The 19,112-nt window shown below is 48.4% G+C and overlaps 1 protein-coding gene across 2 annotated transcripts in view; it reads right to left on the bottom strand.

The window, feature by feature from the left end:
• Sufu (SUFU negative regulator of hedgehog signaling) overlaps nucleotides 1-19,112 on the bottom strand; it is a 95,177-nt gene that overhangs the window by 31,783 nt on the left and 44,282 nt on the right. The window contains exons 4-8 of one of the 2 annotated variants that reach the window (XM_032892128.1): nucleotides 6,075-6,217; nucleotides 5,384-5,469; nucleotides 5,076-5,148; nucleotides 2,144-2,300; nucleotides 373-484 (exon numbers count right to left, since the gene is read on the bottom strand). In XM_032892128.1, coding sequence (XP_032748019.1) covers nucleotides 373-484; nucleotides 2,144-2,300; nucleotides 5,076-5,148; nucleotides 5,384-5,469; nucleotides 6,075-6,217 — 571 coding nt within the window. The remainder of the gene's footprint in view (nucleotides 1-372; nucleotides 485-2,143; nucleotides 2,301-5,075; nucleotides 5,149-5,383; nucleotides 5,470-6,074; nucleotides 6,218-19,112) is intronic. The other variant, XM_032892129.1, reaches the window with a different exon arrangement.

The following is a 19,112-nucleotide window of genomic DNA, read 5'->3' as shown; positions in this document are numbered from 1 at the left end:
CCCAGGCTCCAGGAAGGAAGAAGGAAGGGCAACTCTGACCCAGAGTGAGATAAGGAAGGGACTGGCTTAGCACAATGGGCTCCCACAAGGTTCAGAGGCCCTCAGTCAGATTTTGTCCCAACCTGGACTCTCTTCTGTTCACACACAATCCATATAAATATTTACTGCTGTTTATAGTCATGGTCCCCTTTGAGGTCCTTTGCTACAGTCCACAGGTCTATGTGCCCTGGACCAGGGCTGCCCTTAAACCTAGAGACCCTGGGTCCATTCAACAAGAACCATGTACACTGTTCCCTCTCATGCAATGCTCAGGGATTGCCCCTCAGGAAAAATACCATCCTTTTGTCTTAGTCCCAGCACACAGACACTTACGGGGCTCGGTCGTAGGTGAGGCCATTCTGTCTCTGAGAATTGATTGGTGGAAGGACAGGTTTGCTGTTAATCTCCAGTCCTCGCCTCAGGGTCTCCCGGATCTGCTCTGTGTCTGCAATGAAATCACAAGGTTGCCAGTTGGCCCTCTGGGCTCCCAGCCTGAATGAGAGCTTAGAAGAGCAGCACACTGGGGAGAGGCAGGGCATGGTGGTGCACATCAGCAGACCCAGCACTCAGTGGTTGAAATACAAGTTTGACAAGTTTGAGATCAGTTTGGGTGGGCTACACACAATAGCACACTGCGTCCAAGTGAAGGAAGAAAGGGGAAGGAAGAGATGGGCCGGCAGTACTAACAGAGAAGGCACAACCAGCAACTTTGCTGTGTGACCTGTTATTGTACAGTGGATTATTTTACAATAATTAAAAACAAAACCGTGCTGGGCATGGTTGTGCATGTCTGCAATCCCAGCACTGGAGAGTTTGAGGCAGGAAATTAGAAGCCAGTTTCTGCTGCAGAGAGAGAGCCTGTCTGAGAAATAAACAATAAATAAAATAGCAACGTTGACTGCAGCTGTGGACACAATTGCCAACCTCTCTTAAGTCATTCTTTTTTGTCAAAAGCAACTGGGTGTGCACCCCTCTACTCCTGCAGGACGGAAAAAAAGGGCTCAGATGTTTGCGTGAGGAGTTGAAGTTATCTTTTTAGAAACATTTTCATGAGGGATGAGTGTTCTCACATACGGCATGGAGTGTGGAGGAGCAGCTCCAGGGCATGGTCTGTGCTTAGCTTCTACCCAGCACAAGGAAGGAAGGAAGGAAGGAAGGAAGGAAGGAAGGAAGGGAGGGAGGGAGGAGGGGGGGAGGGAGGGAGGAAGGAAGGAAGGAAGGAAGGAAGGAAGAAGCCAGGTGTTATGGTGCCTCTGGAAACCTACCACTGCAGAGGCTGGAAGCAGGAGGATCAGGAATTCAATCAAGGTCATCCTTAGCTACACAGTAAGTTGGAGGTCAGCCTAGGCTGCATGAGACCTTGTCTCCAAAGTAAACCAAGTCAGGTATTTTATTCAAGGTTGAAGGCATCTTATTCTTTGATAAATGAAAAAGACAGAAGAACTAAGAAAGGAAGGAGACAGAAAGCTTAAACTTACATGTATATAAATGGTTGCTTTTCCTTTGGCATTAGCCAGGGACAGCCTTAGCAAACAAAACAAAACAAAACAAAACCCCACAAGTACTTCTGTAGCCAAGACCAGCATGGGAGCGTCCAACAGGACAGCCACATCCTCCTTCTCTAAGCCCTTACCCGGAAGGCAGAGGGAGTAGGCTGACCTCCCACAGCCTCTGGGACTGCAGTAGAGGGCAATGTAGGGCTCCACATTCAGGCCCCTCTCATTAAAAGCCCAGGAAGGCCTAAGGAGAGAGACTCTCAGGCTTGGCGTGGCTTCAGGCCACATCTGGGCTCTGTGTTGGCTCTGTGGGGGTGGACACACGCTGCCTTGTCTTTGGGTGGACTGTGTACTTCTGTTAACTATGCAACGGTTCCCACTCACATGCATGAGGTCAGAGTCCAAGGAGCAAGGTGTATGCATAGTTCCCACTAGTGTGTTTGAAATGCACACAGGAAACAGCTTTAAGCAGGCCAATAACTCTCATGTAGTTCACCCACATTGGAAAAATTCATTTGTCAGAAAATAATCAGAGTGGGCTGCTATTTAGTTAGAGACTTGTCCTAAGGAGCCTGGAAGAAAGGGGCAAGGCAGGGGAAGGCCTCAACCTTTGCCAGACAGCCTCCGAGGCTGCGTGCCGAGGCAGATGCTCCGGCTATCCTCATCGTCCTCCGGAGGCCGGCTGAGGTCATCCCAGGCACACTTGGCACTGACACCGCTCAGGTTAGAACCGTCTGTCTCGATGCCTTTGTCAACTCTCTCCTGCTTGAAAAGAACCAAAGAGTCAGAGTCTCCCCAGTGAACCAGTGTCCCAGGGTTACTGCCCCGGCACAGCTACTGCTCGCTGCAACATTAGCCCTTGTAGGTGCTGAGTGTGGACAGCTGCTGTAAGGTCAGGGCCTCGTTGACCTTGTTCTGTTACATGCACAGTGGCTCCTTCCAGGCCTGGGACTCCTCTGGGAACAGGGTTAGGGGAAGCCAGAAGGAATGAGCATAGATGGACACTTCCTTTCCACCAACATTTGTGAAGATGGCCTTTGTGCCATCTTCAGCCCTGACAGACAGCTCTAACCTGCTGGCTCTCAGAGCTGATGAAGCAAAGACCTATTTCTGTCAGGCAAGGCAGAAGGCTTCCCCTCTTCCTGATCTTCCAACGATGACCATGCACACCCCACCTCACCCCCTAGAGGAGTTAGGGTGTAAGCCTGACCTGATTTGGGAACCTGTACCTGCAGTTCCTCACTATAACAGCTAGAGGGGGCCGTCGCCCCAGAGCAGCCGTGCTCCCTGTGCATAGGTGCCAGCTCACTTTGGCAAAGGGCTCTGGATGGGGTTCTTTTCCATTTCCTAGGCTGAGACAGGGGTCTGAAGGGCAGCAACTGCTGCACACTTCCCCCAGAGGCTTTGCCTTTGTGTAGACATTGGCTCCCTTCAGTCTAAACTTCCTCCAAATGGCCTCAAGGAAGAGTTGTACTCAAAACATCCCTGGATTTTCTGGTAAAACATAGTTCTGTGGTGCTGGGCTTTGGATCAAAGGTCATCTGGAAGACTCTAGCAACCTTGTCCATAAACAGCCATGCAGGCCAAGTAACCCTCCTGTGACAAAGCTCCTCAGAAGCCCCCATGTCCCTGTGCCAGTCCATCCCTCTCCAGGGCTCCCAGACAAGGGCATTGTTCTTATGCCTTGGTCACAGGTGGCCTCCTACCCACAGCCACCGGTTCTTCTCTCCTCTGGTACTGTCACCTCCTGGAGAGGCTGGCAGCAGGCAGGACACAGCTTTATAGGTCCTTTAGGCATGAGTGAAGGGGCAGGCTGGAGCTGCTTGGGGAAAAGCTGAGTTCTCTGTCAGCAGCTGCCCTGAGGCCCTCCCTCAGTGAGGCAGAGTGGAAGGCAATCAATTCATGGCCCCACTTGTCCTGAACACTTATCTTTACTGTAAAAAGGAAAAGCTAAGATCCATAGATGCAGCTGCGTGGTTATCCCAGCTACTCAAGAGGCTGAGGCAGGAGGATAGTAAATTTAAGGCCTGTTGGGGTGCAGAGTAAATTCAAGGCCAGCCTGGGTAACAGCAAGAACCTGTCTGAAAAAGCAAACCATGGGCTGGGCTGGGGATGAGAGTGGTGGCGAGCACTTACCTCATCATGTGTGAGACCCAGGGTTACAGGGACAAAAGGACCTGCCTGGTTAGGCACACAGCGGGTTAGTGGTAAACTAAGGTCAAAGGAATAGAAATCAGCTCTCAGTGGAGCAAACAAGCCCCAGAGAGGCACAGCAAAAAGTGTTCTCACTTGATACACGGAGCCATCAGGAAAGCAAGCCATATTCTTTCACTTTGCCTTCCTGTCTGATGGCAAAGACCATAGGTGCTATGGTCGTGCTAGCTGTGGTCTGAGGGAGCCTCCAGCTTTCACCATGCAGAAGGGGAAGGGTCTGCTTGCTCTACTAATTCAGGGGACCAAGTCCTTTCTGAGTACAGGGGATAAACAAGAGCCCACAGTGCCCCACGCTGTGTCCCAGTGTGGCTGCAGAAGGGGGGATGGAGCCTCCATGGCTTCTGGTTCTCACATGAGCAGAAGCCACCCAGAAGGCAGGTTCAAAGTAGAGACACACGAACAGTTCTGACAGCACTGAGACCATGTCAGGGTTAGAGGTACCCGGAAAGTGGAGGAGCCTCCTGTGTAAAGGAAGGCGCTGTGTGCCCCACAACGCACAGGTTGATAGCAAAGAACCTATGTCTGCAAACGACATGTCCCTGTATCATTTAAAGTGCCCAGCCGCTGCCATGGCCTGCCTTACAGGCCTGCCGGAGCTTTACAGAAACATGCCAAGTTCAGAGACGGCCACCACCTGCCTCTGGTGTGAGGTGAGCAGGAGGAGGCAGTGGTTTGGTGCTTCTGCCCCTGCACAGCATGCAAGACATGCAGCAATGCTCTGGGTCTTCCAATGTGCAGTTGTGTGCCAAGTGACCACAGAAGGTGACACTGACACTGTCCAGGCAGCCACAGTAGGGTCAGCTGCAGACTGGTGGGGTCTAAAGACTCCTTCACACATCAGAGAGCCAACCTACCTTGGCAGGGTTGGGGAATGAGTTAGGAAGAATGACAGGATCTTTAGACCAAGCAGCACTCACCCTGCAGATGGGCTGTGGGGTCCACATTGCCCGTGCTGCTGTCTCCCTGACACAGGGAGGGTGGCTCCCTGAAAACGTGGGGAGGAGGAGGAGGAACAGGGAAAGGAACACAGGGCAAAGAAACAAAGCTCCTTATGATCACCTTCCTTTGCTGGTGTGATCTACTTTTAAGTTGATATGTAATTTACATATAATAAAGTCCATTCTTTGTAAATGCACACATATATGTGTCAGGCTTGCTTTTCTGGGCTGAAATCTGTTTTCCTACGTGGGCTGTATTTAGGGGACAGGTTCCAAACCAGGCCATATTTCTACTGGCTCACACACAGGGCTCCTCCGCTTTGTCAGGATGGAAGCCAGTGTTATTTGGAAGAGTGTGCTAGCAAGGTTTTCCTCACTCAAGACATACTTGCAGATGTGGATCGATCTCGAATATGGTTTCTCCCCTCCGCATGTCAGTTATCAGCCAGGGACCGCCAGCACTGTGGACAAGAAGAGATGGTGGTAACTGAGGGTCTGAACTGATTGGCAGTCAATAGCCTTTCTTGTTTGCTGTCCCGGGCCCAGAACACAAAGGGCAGTGTTAGTGGTCAGGGACCACAGCAAACTGAGTGCCCCAAAGAGCAAAGCAAGAACTCTATAGGTGGGATAGAGGGAGGACAGCCACCCCAAAGACCCAGGGGTCCAAGCCTTCAGCTCACGGGGACATGTACTCACATGGGCACTGTCCGCAGCAGCTCCAGGATGCCCTGCCCATTCCACTGCTGGGCTGAGTGTAACTCCTCAGTGCAGACACCAACAATCTGTGGCCCAGGACAAGAAGCCACTGTGTTTTAATGGCCATCCCTCCCAGATATCCAGCTATCTGGACTCTCTCAGGGGCTTCTCAAGTAGCTGGGACATAGGTAGGGTCTGTTTCTAGGCTGGTGTCCCCAAAATGTAATGGCTCCCTTAGGAGGTGTTTGCCTAGCTGAGGGGTTCCTGAGTTGCATAAACAGGCATGGAGGCCTGACCAGGTATCTAGTAGCACAGAGCCTAGCTCTTGGCTACAGAAGAAACAACGGGCAGCTTATACCTTAAGTCAGGGGAGGCTCTCCCTAAGGCAGGGGTGGTCAGAGCTGTTCCCACTATAGCTACACCTTTGTGTACCAGCCGAACCTTCTTCACTTGACCTCATTAGAACTGCAAGGATAAGCAGCTGGGGAGAGCCACGCCCACTGGGGAAACTGAGGCGAGCTGGCTCTCAGCTGGGAAGTCCCTCCTGCAGCATGAAATCAGATTAGCCCACCACAGGGGAAGACAAGACCAAGGGGAGTCTCCTGCCCTTCATTTTCCCCCTTCACCTTCCCCCTTGTTCTGGACTTTCCCCACAAGGATAAACTGTCTGAAACCTCTGAGGGTATCTCACCTGGAGGAAAGTAACTACCCCAAAGGGTGTCCGCACAGGCTGCATCTGTGGGTCCTCCGTCAGCAGCATGTGCTGAATTCTTGACTCACTGTTATCCAAAGGGCTGTGCCAAGACACGTGGTCCCCACTACAGAAGGTATTCTCTGTGGAGAGACAGGAGGACCCTCAACATTTGGATCCAGGCCTGGAAGCGCCCCAAGACCTCAAAGCCCAGGTCAGGAGGCTCCTCAGTCCCTAAGCCTCCTAGAACAGCCAGATGCACCCATTCCCAATACAGGCAAAGAATTGAAGCCACTCCCGAAACAGCAAATGGTCCAGGATGGCCCAGCCTGTTTGCCTTCACTGGAAAGGGTAAGCTACTGGTGTGTATGCTCGCTTGGCCTGGGAAAGCCAAAGACTTCTAGCATCTGCTGTTCTTCTCCAGTGCCACTACCCGTGGGGGAAGGGCATGATCAAGTAAGCCAAGAATGAGGTGCTTTCCAGTGGGGCCAGCGGACCATCAGAGAGCAAGGAAGTTGGGAACTGTGGGAATCCTTCTTGGAAAATGATCTAGGATTTCTGTGCTAGTGAATCAGCACAGAAAGGGAACACTCAACCTCAGAAAACCCTGGCGAGCTGCTACTAGTCTCCCACAGGCAGCCAGAATTTCTGAGGATCACTGGGGACTTCAGATCAATGGAGGTCGGAGAGTGCCTGCCCATCTCAGCAGACTGCATGGTTTTGGGGTGGGGGTACCTCTGTGACAGCACAGTGACTACAACCTCAGGACACAAAGGCCTATTACTTAAAAACAAAATAAAGTGCCAGGAGTAGGGGGGCACATACATGCAACCCTCGCACTCAAGAGGTAAGGCAAGAGGACAATAAGTTGAGGCTAGACTGTGTAGACTGAAAAAATAAAAACAAGAAACCAAACAGAACATGCCTAAGGCAGCAAAGCCTTAGAGAACACTCCCATGCGGTACTAAGTCCCCAACCCGGTCTCTTGTCATGAACACTCAGTGTGTACTGCTTTAGCCAGCTCATGTGCAACCACAGGTGCCCAGGCTGGCCCCCAATTCCCTATGCAGCCAAGGATGACCTCGAACTCTGAACCTAGTACTTTCACCTCCAAGTGTTGAGATTACAGACATGTGCCACCATACCCGGTTGTGGATTCCTTTCTAAAATGTGCATGGCTGTTTTGACCGCATGTGTGTCTGTATTCTGCTTAGGTGTTTGGGGTCTGAGGATACCAGAAGAGGCATCAGGTCTCCTGGATATGAACTTTTAGACATCTGTCAGCTGCCATGCAGGTGCTGCAAATCCAACCTATGTCCTCTGGATGAGCAGGCAGTGCTTTTTACCACTGAGCTATTTCTCCAGGCCCAACCACACCCAGTTTCGTGTGATGCTGGAGACACAGCTCAGACACTGGGCAAGTTAGGTGAGTGGGCTCTGTCCCCAGCTCCCCTCCGTTTCTTTTCTTTGAACACATATGCAAGTACCCACTTTCCCATATTCCCCCCCGATTTCCACATCTTAGAGCTCATTCCACACCTGCTTGCAGAGAACCTCTGCTAAATATGTGTGCCATATGTCAAGGCAAACACGTCATACATGCCACACAGGCGTGCATACCCCAGCCTAGGGCCAGAGGTTTCTGCCTTCACTTGCCTTGACTGTCTTGGCTTGCTCTGAACTCTAATTCCTTCCTGTGTCACCTCATTACCCAACCATCTTTCCCAGGCAGACACAGGCTCAGGGAGCCGCCAATCCTTCCATAGTGTTCATTCAGGAGGGGAGGAGAGTGTTCCTCTAGGAGAACAGAGGAGGAACGTAGAGAAGGTGGAGCTCCTGAGAAAGCCTCAAGTTTCTGGACTCCTGCTTGCTTATTCCTGAACCCCCTCTCTCTTCCCTGCCATGCCTATCTATAATCAGCAGCCCCCCAATACACATGCAGGTATCATATTACATAGGCAATAATAAACACTGAAAGAAAAGAGAAGACTTGGGGTCACATGAGTTTACAGCAAGCTTGGGCTATGTGAGATCCTGTCTATAGGAACAAAGATTAAAAGACAGAAAAGAACATAACACTGGTGTCTCTGAGACATGGAAAAACACTTGACAAAATTCAGTGCAGACAAAAACAAAACAAACCACTGAAACTGGGACTAGATGGGCGCTTCTCATTCTGAGAGAGGATGTCTAAAAATCCACGGCTGACACTGCGCTCAACGGTAAACCAAAGACTCATTTCCTTCTTCCACCAAGAGCAAGACAAATATTTTCTAAGTATGAACAAGGGGTCTAAGCTCATCTCCTGGAACTGAAGATAAACACGTAAATAGTAAGAAGAGACAAAGAACAAAGTTGAAGGGCTCCATCTCCCTAGGTCTGTTGTTTGTGTGTTGATCTGTGCGGTACTGAGAATCAGACTTGGGGCCTCAACATACAGTGATCTCAGTCCGCCTGGCTCTAAGCTATGAAGCTACAGCAGCCAAGTGAGTATGGGCTGGCTGGCACGAGGAGGCACGGGATCAATACAGCACAATTGAGAGCACAGAAATAAAGCTGCTCGCTTAAGGCCATTAATTTCGACAACGGTGCCAAGACACTCAAGGGGGGAGGGGGAGAGTCTTTTCAGCAAATGGTGCTGGAACAACGGGCTATCCAAATTCAAAGGACTCAAATTGGAACTCTTCCTTATACCATAAACAAAAATTGACTCAAAATGGATCATAGACCTAACTGTGAGAGTTAAAACTGCAAAACACTTAGAAGGAAACAAAGACGTGTCAGATTGGGCGCCAGTTCCCTGGATGTAATACCAAAGGCACAAGCAACAATGGACAGGCAGATTGAACTTCATCAAAATTAAAACCATTTTGTGCTGTAGCCATCGCCATCAAGACGGAAAAAAGAAATGCAAATCAAACCACGCCCACTTTACATCCGTTAGAATGGTAATTATAAACAATAACAGAAACAAATCCAGAAATGACAAGTATTGGTGCCTGATGTGGAGAAATTAGAGCCCTTGTACCCTGCTGGTGGCGATGTCAAATGGTACAGCTGCTATGGAAACAGCATGGCAGGTCCTCAAAAACTGGAAAGCAGAATTACCATGTGATCCAGCAATTCCAATTTGGGGTACACACTCCAAAGTACTGAACGCAGGGCCTTGAACAGATTGTGTGCTAATGCTCACTGCGGCAAAAACGTGGAAGCCGTCCAAATGCCCATCATGAACCAATGGACTACCAATACGTGGGATTTACATAAGATGAAATACTATGTAGCCTTAAGAAGACGGACATTCTAACCTGTGCTACCACACGGATGAACGTCCATTAAGTGAAGTCAGACAGATGTGGGGAACCACTCTGTGTAGTCACGTCACACTGAGTCGGGTGACAACTGAACTGGTTTAATGGGGTAAAGTTCAGTCTGGGAAGAGGAGGAAAGTACCCAAGATGATGGTGGGAATGGCTGTATAGCACTGTGTTTTAAGATGAGAATTTTCATGTTATTTATATTCAAACACAATTTTAAAAAGACAACCTACAGAATGGAAAAATAGTGTCAAGCCAAAAACATGATAAGTCCTCATAAAATATAAGCATATTGTACCCAGAATATATAGAACTCTTACAACTTAATGACACAAACAATTCAATTAAAATCAGGCAAAATATCCAAATAAATGTTTCTTCAAAGAAGATACAACAGCCAATTAGCTCATAAAAAGAGGCTTAATATATTTGAAGGGGAAATTAAAGTCAAAGCCGTGAGGAGGTAACAGTGCTCTCTGTATGCAGCAGTAAAGTGGTTGAGAATTTAGAAGACAGAAAACACAGAGCAGTAAGCATGTGGACAGCCTGGGCTGGGGAGATGCTCAACCTGCTTGCTATGTAAGCCTGAAGACCAGTTTAACCGCTCAGAATCCAGGGGAAAAAAGGGAAAATCGCAGCCCTGAGGAGGAATTCAAGACCAAAACCAAGAAAGGGCTGGAGAGATGCTGCCGTGCTTGGTTAAGAGCACTGTTATTCGTGGGGAGGACCCAGGATTAGTTTCCAGTACTCAGACTGGAAAGTTTGAGAGCCAGAGTTTGATCCCCAGGACCCACAGAGTAGAAGGAAAGGACTGGTTCCTGAAGCGGTTCTCCCACTCCTATGTGTACTGTGGCACATGTACACACACGTGTGTGTGCACACAAGCTCACACAACACTCACACTAAATGAATATAACTTAAAAATGACACTAAATGAAAAGAGCTAGTGGATCACAGAAAACCACGTATTCTTACCAGATGCCACTGCTATAGAGAACTGGGAGCAGTTGCAGGAGATGGAGAGGGAGCGGGGAAAGTTCTGCATGTGCGTTTCTTTGGGAGATGTTCCAGGTTCACTGAAACATTCCAGGTTCACTGAAATAATGGTTTCCAACTGTGAAGTATATATTATGTGAGTTATCAAAAGCTATTGTGAAAAAGAGGAGGAGGGAGAAAAAAGAAGAGGAAGAGGAGGAGACAAGAGGTAGAGGACAAGGAAGAAGAGGAGGGGGTGATGATCCTGGAGTGGGGTGAAGTAGAGGAACCAAGCCTATCTTTACACCTCCCTGGCTCAGCAGCCAGCCTAGCGGAAACCAGCTCATACTGCTGGGACAGCATTTTACTATCCACAGTTGCAGAATCATGTGGCAGTCAGTGAGAGGGACGCTTCCCAATATTCGGCACTGCCACCAAGACCTCTGCCTTATCTGTGTCCCTGCATCATTATTATCTATTTTCCCCACAACACTAACACACTCCTTTCTCAAACAAGCTTTAAAAAAAAGTTTTGTTTTTGTTTTTTTTCTTGATCCCCTGGAACAGGAGTTACAGATGGTTTTAAGCACCATATTGGTGCTGGGAACCATACCTGGATCTTCTGCAAGAGAAGCAAGTGCTTATAATGGCTGAGCCAGCTCCTCAGCCCCTGTACTCAAACCTACTTTTTCTTCAGTGCTGGGATGAACATGACATACACATTAGGCATGTATTCTACCAAACATTCCCTCCACAACATGTATTTAAACAAACAAACTTTAGGGGCTGGAGAGATGGCTCAGAGGTTAAGAGCACTGACTGCTCTCCCAGAGGTCCTGAGTTCAAATCCCAGCAACCACATGGTGGTGGCTCACAACCGTCTGTATGGGATCTGATGCCCTCTTCTGGTGTGACTGAAGACAGCTACAGTGTACACATATACATAAAATAAATAAATCTTTAAAAACAAAACACCTTTATACCATCATACTCATACTAAATACTGAAGAGTCGGTATTGTTCAGTTGCCATGGAGTAAAATCAGACAGCTTCAAAATAATACAAAGAAAACAACCCATTAGGTTCTAGCTGATACTGTTGCCAGATTATTGAGAACTGCGAATGAACACGTTCACAATGCTATACAAGTATTAGAAAGTCATATTAAACTCAGATAAAATCAACAGTGTCAAAGAACTCTGGTGGCTCTAAGAGCAGAGCACAGTACTCTGGAGTTTGGAGGCCTTTGCCCCTTACTAGTTGTAACCTTAGGTTCACTGCCCAATCCTAGGCCTCTGGTCTGTACTCAGTGTACTACTGCCATGTGCTGAAATACCACAGAGACAGACGTGTAATTGCCAGAAAACAGGACAGCCACTGAGCCTGTAGTAACAGGAAGCACCCAGTAGGTGGCACCGTTGCTCCTGGTTTATGAAACAGATGGCTGGACCCTGCAGGCTTGTCCCAGGGCTCAGTTGTCTAGTGAGAGCCTCTATAAGACAGTAAAGACTTTAGATTGGACACAGGGAAAGGGTTGGGAAGGTTTAAAGCTATGACTTTCATCAACCGTTATTGACTCCAATGTAAAAACAAATGGTTACCAACCCAAATGGTTAAATAAGAGTAATCAAATAGCACTGTGTTCAGGCTTGATTTAGGAAGTAGTGAAGAGACCCTAAGCAAAAAGAGCCTCAGGCCAAGTTGCTGTTCTAGGGTCAACAGACACACCTTGCTCCAAGCACGTGTGTGGCCAAGACTGCAGAAAGCATTACTGAATTAAGAGGAGTAAAAGAAAGCCTCACTTCGCAATAAATATTTAGAGAGCATGACACACTAACAGAACTTTCCAGAGAATGGCAGGGTCTGTAGTGGCCAAAAAATAGTCTTTCTTAACAATGAAAGAGGCTTGGTCACAGTTTTCAAGCTAAGGACAAAGCCACAAAGGGCTCATTCTTGAGTCCAGCCTGGTCTTTATGCCCTGGACACTTGGCCCTATTCTGTGGGAAGCCACCACAGGTCTCAGCGCTAGGCCCCAGCGCTGCCCCAGGAAGCTCTGGCCCTTCCGAGCCTTTTTCAAATGCTAATAAAGCCTTGGTTGGAGGCCCAGCTGTCCAGCCAGGGGCTAGAGGGGCTCCTTCCCTCTCTGGCTCCCTAAACCTCCTCACCAAGGGGGACTGGAAATCCCTGGGGTCAGGCCTGGCCTATAAAAGGCCATTCCTAGTAGGGGCTGGGAAATGGCTTTTTATCCCTTCTTCCTTCCTTCCTTCCTTCCTTCCTTCCCTCCTTCCTTCCTTTCTTTCTTTCCTTCTTTCCTTCCTTCCTTCTCCCTCCCTCCCTCCCTCCTTCCTTCCTTCCTTCCTTCCTTCCTTCCTTCCTTCCTTCCTTCCTTCCTTCCTTTTCTTCCTTCCTTCCTGTGAGCCCTCAGGTTACATGAAAGGCCACTGTCAGCCAGCAGAGCTCAGCCCTCTCTGAATGCTCAGTATTCAGGATACCAGAGAGCCTAAAGAAAGCCAGTTCCAGTCAGTGCCCTGCCCTGCTTGAAAGAACTCATGAGTCCACATGAACATTCCTCAGTAACTACTGCCTGGCAAACCCCTTAAAACTCTGTGCGCGTGTGTGGAGTGTACGTGTGGATGCCTACGTGTTTGTGTGTATGTGTGTATATGTGTGTACATGCTTGCAAGCCTAGTGCTGAATGAGCGTAGACTCTGATGGACACCTCAAATTGGCCTTTCCCATCCCCACCTCCCCAGAGTCCAGCTTTAGTCACAGTGCTCTGAAGCCTGACTGACCAGGATATAATAGATTAGCAAAATCTAGGGAAATGGGTTTCAGGAAACAGGTATTGTTTGAAAGAGTGAATACATTCTCCAAGGGTTCCTAATTCATCCTAACCCTGTGTAGCACGATGGGATGACTGTCTGCATTCTGTGTAACAGTATAGTTACACTGGTCTACAAGAAAAATAAGGCACCCCCCCCCCCAATTTGGCCCTTAGAACTAAAGTGCTTAGGGGGGGAAGATAATGTTTTGGGGGGGTTGTGTGGCTGAAGCAAGTGTTCCTTTCCAAGTACTGTTTTGAGTACCCTAGGATGGTGATCAGAGGCCTTCTAGGGACAGTCAGTGATAAGCAAGAAATACGACAGGGGGCCAACAAGCTAGATGAACCTACAGGGTGGAGGAGAAACATCTTCCAAGTTCTCTCTGACCTCCATGCGCTCTCTCTCTCTCTCTCTCTCTCTCTCTCTCTCTCTCTCTCCTTACATGCGCTGCAGTCCAATAGGGGCAGACATATAGAGGTTGGGACAGGCAACAAGACTCTCCAGAGGTTGCTGTTTTAACCAGGCCTGGTTGAGGCAGTGAGGGAAACCAAGTCCACACATCCCTGATTGGGCTCCCTGACTGTCCCCACTGCATCCCTCCTTAAGTTCACCCTGATTTGAAAGCTTGGGCATTTGCCTACTCTGCAGCCCTAAAACACCTATGCAATACTAACCTCATTTGGGGAAGGGGTGCACCCAACACTGACATTGAGGGGTATTATGCTGTGGCCCAGTGTCCTAAGACCCCTCTCCATCAGATCCACCTCCCCCTGACAGCACTTACCCATCAAAAGAGGGCAGCAGACTCCCTTCCTGCTGAGGAGGACCAGTCTTGTTCTTTCCCTCAAAGGGATCAAATATAGTTGTGAGTGAGCACTTCAGCAGGAGGAGCCTGCAGTGACTCTGCCTGAGACCAACCCCCCTCCCCCAAACACACACAGAACCCACTCCCCAAGCCACAGCAAGAGCTCTGTTCTACAGCAAGGCTCACTCAGAAACTGAGAAAGCAGCTGAATGTGAGGATGTGCGCAGGAGCAAAATCAAAATATGTTCTGGGTAATTAATTCTCTTTAAACACTTGACCTTCTCCTAGGGGAGAGGAAAAGGTGTGACACTCTGGAGCGTTGACGCTTCAGTGGTACTAACTTGCACCCCAGCCTTTCTGCACATGGGCATACACAGCAGCCCTACAGCAGGGCTTCCAAACAGACTCTACCAGAGAAGGGCTGGGGTGCAGCCATTCTTTAAGACGAGCAAACATACTACACATGCACAGATTTTCTATGTGCACAGTCAGTGGGCTCCTTTGCAGTTAGAAGACCAAGCCCTTCAGAGTTGAGCTGCTGTGGGTAGGAGCAGTTATGACGTTCTTCTACCTGGTCAGGTGGTAAAAGAAAAAAATGTCCTCCTTCAACCCCACTGGCCTTTTGAAAATTCTGAAACTTGAAAAGTTCATTTGAGTGGGGTTCCTGACATTAATTTGGCTAAATGTGGTTGAAGACTCTGAAAAGAGAACCGACTATGCACATAACATGTCCTCCATCAGGAGGAAAGATGAAGGGAGGGGCAAGCCTGCAACCCCAGCCATCAGGAGGAGATGCAGCAGGATTTTTGAGATCCTTTTTCAAAAATAAAGAAAAGAAAAGCGAGAAGAAATACCCAGGGTGTTCCTTCTAGGTTTCACATGACATCAATTGGAGTTGGGAAAGATCAGAAATCTAACCACAAGAGATACAGAGCTGTACCCCCTACAAATTGTCAAATACCCTTCACTTGAGTGGGGCATGGTGGTCCACACCTTTAATCCAGGCATTTGGAAAGCGAGAGAGGCAGGTAGATCTTTTGAGTTCCAGGCCAGCCTGCTCTACATAATGAGTTCCAGTCCAGTCAAGTTTATACGCTGAGACCCTGCCTCAAAAAACCAAACTAAAGCAAAAAAAACCCTTCTCCCTCTCCACTTCCTTTCTCTTTAGGAAAGTCACAGTCACAGAGAGAGGACTGACTACACAGAAAACACCGTTCACAGTAAAGGAAGCTCAGTACACTGCAGTTATGTAGGCCTGTGCCCCAAATGAGTCTCCCAGGCTAGCAGAGACAGACTGTGGGTCCCTGAACTCCCTGTGAGCCGGGCACACGCACCTCATTCTCGCTGCTGCCACAGAGCTCAGATTCCTGTAGCCACAGCCCATGGCTATTCCCAGTAAAACTCTACTGATTTCACCCACCAGATGTTTAGCCTATGCACTAAAAATACTAAAAATACAAGCCCTAGGGCTGGAGAGATGATATAGCTCAGTGGCTAAAAGCACTGGATACTCTTCCAAAGGACCTAGGTTCAATTCCTAGCACCCACATTTGGAGGTTCACATCTGCCTATAACTTCGGGGTTCTATCCTCTAGGAGGATCCAACACCCTTACCCATACATAATTAAAAATAAAATCTAAAAACAAAAAGTAATAATGCTGTGCTATGCTAGGCGTGGTAGCACACATTTTTTTTTTTTTTTTTTTTTTGGTTTTTTTTTTCCGAGCTGGGGATCGAACCCAGGCCTTTACGCTTCCTAGGTAAGCGCTCTACCGCTGAGCTAAATCCCCAGCCCTACTGAGCTAAATCCCCAGCCCGGTAGCACACATTTTTAACTGCAGCAGTCAGGAAGTTCAAACAAGAGAATCATGAGTTGGGGTACATCCTGGGCTACATAGTTTCAGATCAGCCATGGCTATACAGAGACCTGTCAAAATAAAGCAAGATAAATAAAAACCCAGAAAGTCAAATGGCCTCTGGGTCATTCATCTAAGTACCCAAATGAGCCAAGTCCATACACAAATTGTGTGACTCACAGGAGCTTTACCAGTGCAGTTTCTGAGCCGATGAATTTACTTACTGCCTCCTAAGGCCTATCATGTTAGGAAAAAATGTCTGGGCCCTGATGAGTAGCTAAGAGTTTTCTAGTTATTTCCATTGATTGGAAAAAACACGAAGCACAAAGGAAACAGCAAGTCCTTTGCCATATGGCAAGACTGCAAACATTCTAAGCACCTGCTGTGGGTCAAGGTCAACTCTCTGCCAGCCCTTCCTTTAAACAGAGACGCCTCCTCTGTAGCATTCTTCACCCACTGCACAGCTCAGAGGCGGTGTCAGTCTGAAAGCACTTTGTCTGTATCCACTGCTAATCTGCTGTGTAGAAAGTGGCACCTAGCCCCCCAACAACTGGACTGGAGGCTCGCCCTAAAGCTGTAGCCTGACTGTGGTGTCAGCTTCCCAACAGGGCTACCTTGTCTGGCCTCACTGGGAAAGGGTGAGCCTACTTTGGCAGAGACTTGATGCACCAGGGTGGGTGAATATGGAGGGGGTGCCCACCTTCTCAGAGGAAAAGAGGGGGAATGGGAGAGCCTCTGTGGGGGTGGGGTGGGAAAGGGGCAGTGTTTAATATAAATTAGTTAAATTTAAAATTAAAAAAAGAAAGTGGTGCCTCGGAGGGGCTGTTGGTCGGCAGCAGGCGAAGGCGCAGAGGTAAACCGTAGTTTCTGTACCCGCTGTCCAGATACTCCAGGTTCCCTCCACTCTCAGGTAAAGGAGAGAGCGGAAGCATAAGCAGTTCTATGTGCCTGACTGAAGGAAGAGGCAGCAATGGTTACTAGTGACAGTGTTCAAGGCAGGAAACAGGGTTTGCCGAGGTCCAGGTTCTGCTGGGTCTTTGAGTCTCTGGCCTTGGAGAACATCTTTTTTTTCTTTTTTTCTTCGGAGCTGGGGACTGAACCTAGGGCCTTGTGCTTGCTAGGCAAGCGCTCTACCACTGAGCTAAATTCCCAACCCTGGAGAACATCTTTGACTGAAATCAAGCCAGCTTTGAAGTGGCAAGACTCCTAAGACTTCTGTGGACTTTAAAGTGATACAGATCTTCCTGGGTGCAGGTGCAGCAGTCAGGGCAGCCGGTCACAGGCACCACATATAACTGCAAGCTGCATCCATACATAATCCGGCAACCCACTTTAGGAATTTGTCCTCGGCTAAGAAGACATAGCTGCAAGTTGCCCACACACACTATTTGAACGGGGAGGTGGGAGGGCGAGCTGGAGAAAACTTGAAAGCTCATCAAGGGAGTGTGCCATGGTTTCCATGCCCTTGCACACTGGCTGTCACAAACATTGCTACTGAGCTGTACTTACTCAGCCTCCAAGACTTCAATCTGTACAGCCTGGTGCACAGCTGTAATCCCAGGAGTTGGAGGCTGAGGCACAGGACTGATATGAGCTTGAGGCCAGCCTGGGTTCGATAGTGACTGTTGGGGCAGCCTCAGCAACACAGTGATATGCGGTCTCAAAAATAAAACCATCAACGATTTCACAAAAATGACACTGGCTATAGAAACTGTTTGTCCCATACTGCACCTAGTAAAACTGTCCAACTAGTTTCTGTTCAGAGACAAGCTCAGAGGGTCACAATCAGACAGGCTGCCTCAGGCTGGATTCTACACAATGCCTGTTTTTCATTTTAACTAAACAGTTACTCTGCAAAGTTACACAGGCAGAGAGCTCGGCAGCAGCGAGAGTCCCTTCTCCTGAAGTTCCAGTTCTCTGCTGTCCACTTTAAAAAATAAAAAAAAAATTTACTTGTGTGTGTGTGTGTGTGTGTGTGTGTGTGTGTGTGTGTGTGTGTGAGAGAGAGAGAGAGAGAGAGAGAGAGAGAGAGAGAGAGAGAGAGAACAGTGGCTGTTGGAGGACAGCCTGTGGATCTGATCATCTACCCCAGCCTTACCCATCCTTACCCATCTTGCTAGCCACACTTTCCTGTGATGATGGGTAACTAAATTCCCATTTCTTTTTGCTTTTACTGGGCTGGAATCAGAATTTAGGCCTTGATATCATATTTTCTTCCTTCTTTTTTTTCTCTTTTGTTTTCTTGAGACAGAGTTTCTCTGTGTATCCCTGGCTGACCTGGAACTCATTCTGTAGACCAGGCTGGTCTCAACTTAGAGATCTGCCTGCCTCTACCTCCCAAGTGCTGGGGTTAAAGACATGTGCCATCACTGCCCAGATCATATTTTCTTTTTTAAAAACAAAAATGTAGCCAGGCATGGTAGCATATGTTGGAGGTTGGTCTGGTGCTGCCATGTATTCAGATGCTAAATGCTGGCCCCCAAGATCTGGTTGCCGTCCTGAGAAGCAGTCTCAGTAACCAAATGACGTATGAATTTGCTCATCAATTTTTTTTCTGACTGGTTAAATAAAAGTGGCAACAGCCTGTTACTGGGGAGAATAGAGGTAGGTGGGGCTTTGGTTGCCAGACTGGAGGTTGCAGGGAGGAAACACAGGAGAGAGAAGGAAAGAGGATGGAGAGAGCAGGAGGTCTCCATTGGATGGGATGGACCAGGAGCATGTGTGGGAGAGAGGTGCACACAAAAGGCAGACTGGTGGAGGAGGAATAACCCAGCGAGGCTGGGACAGAGCTGGTACTGCCAGAGCGCAACTGGGAAGCAGCCAGTCAAGGGTAGAAAAATAGTTTTGGGGTAAGCAATTGTCCAATAATTAAATCTATAGGACTTTGTCTTGATTACTGAAGGGCTGGCCTGGTCACATTAAGAACTAGTAGAATTATTAACAGTGATTACAACAACAGGCATATGCCTTTAATCATAGTACTTGGGAGGCAGACAGGTAGATTTCTGTGAGTTTGAGGCCAGCCTGGTCTACATAATTGAGTCCAGGACAACCAGGGCTACACAGAGAGATCTGCTCTACCCCACTGTCCTCTGACTTGCTTTTCATGTTTCCAGTGTCACCTGGGTATTTTAGCTGTAGCAAAACAATGATAAAGTTATGTTTGGGAAACTAAAGTGCTCCAGCTAAGACAGACATTAACAAGTGTGTGATCAAGAAGGGGAGGGAAGACGAATGAACTCTGGGAGGGGGGCAGCATTTG

The sequence above is a fragment of the Rattus rattus genome, chromosome 2 (assembly GCF_011064425.1).
Source record: "Rattus rattus isolate New Zealand chromosome 2, Rrattus_CSIRO_v1, whole genome shotgun sequence".
Classification (NCBI taxonomy): domain Eukaryota; kingdom Metazoa; phylum Chordata; class Mammalia; order Rodentia; family Muridae; genus Rattus; species Rattus rattus.
The sequence above is the reverse complement of the archived record's forward strand: the minus strand, read 5'-3'. Positions and strand labels throughout refer to the sequence as shown.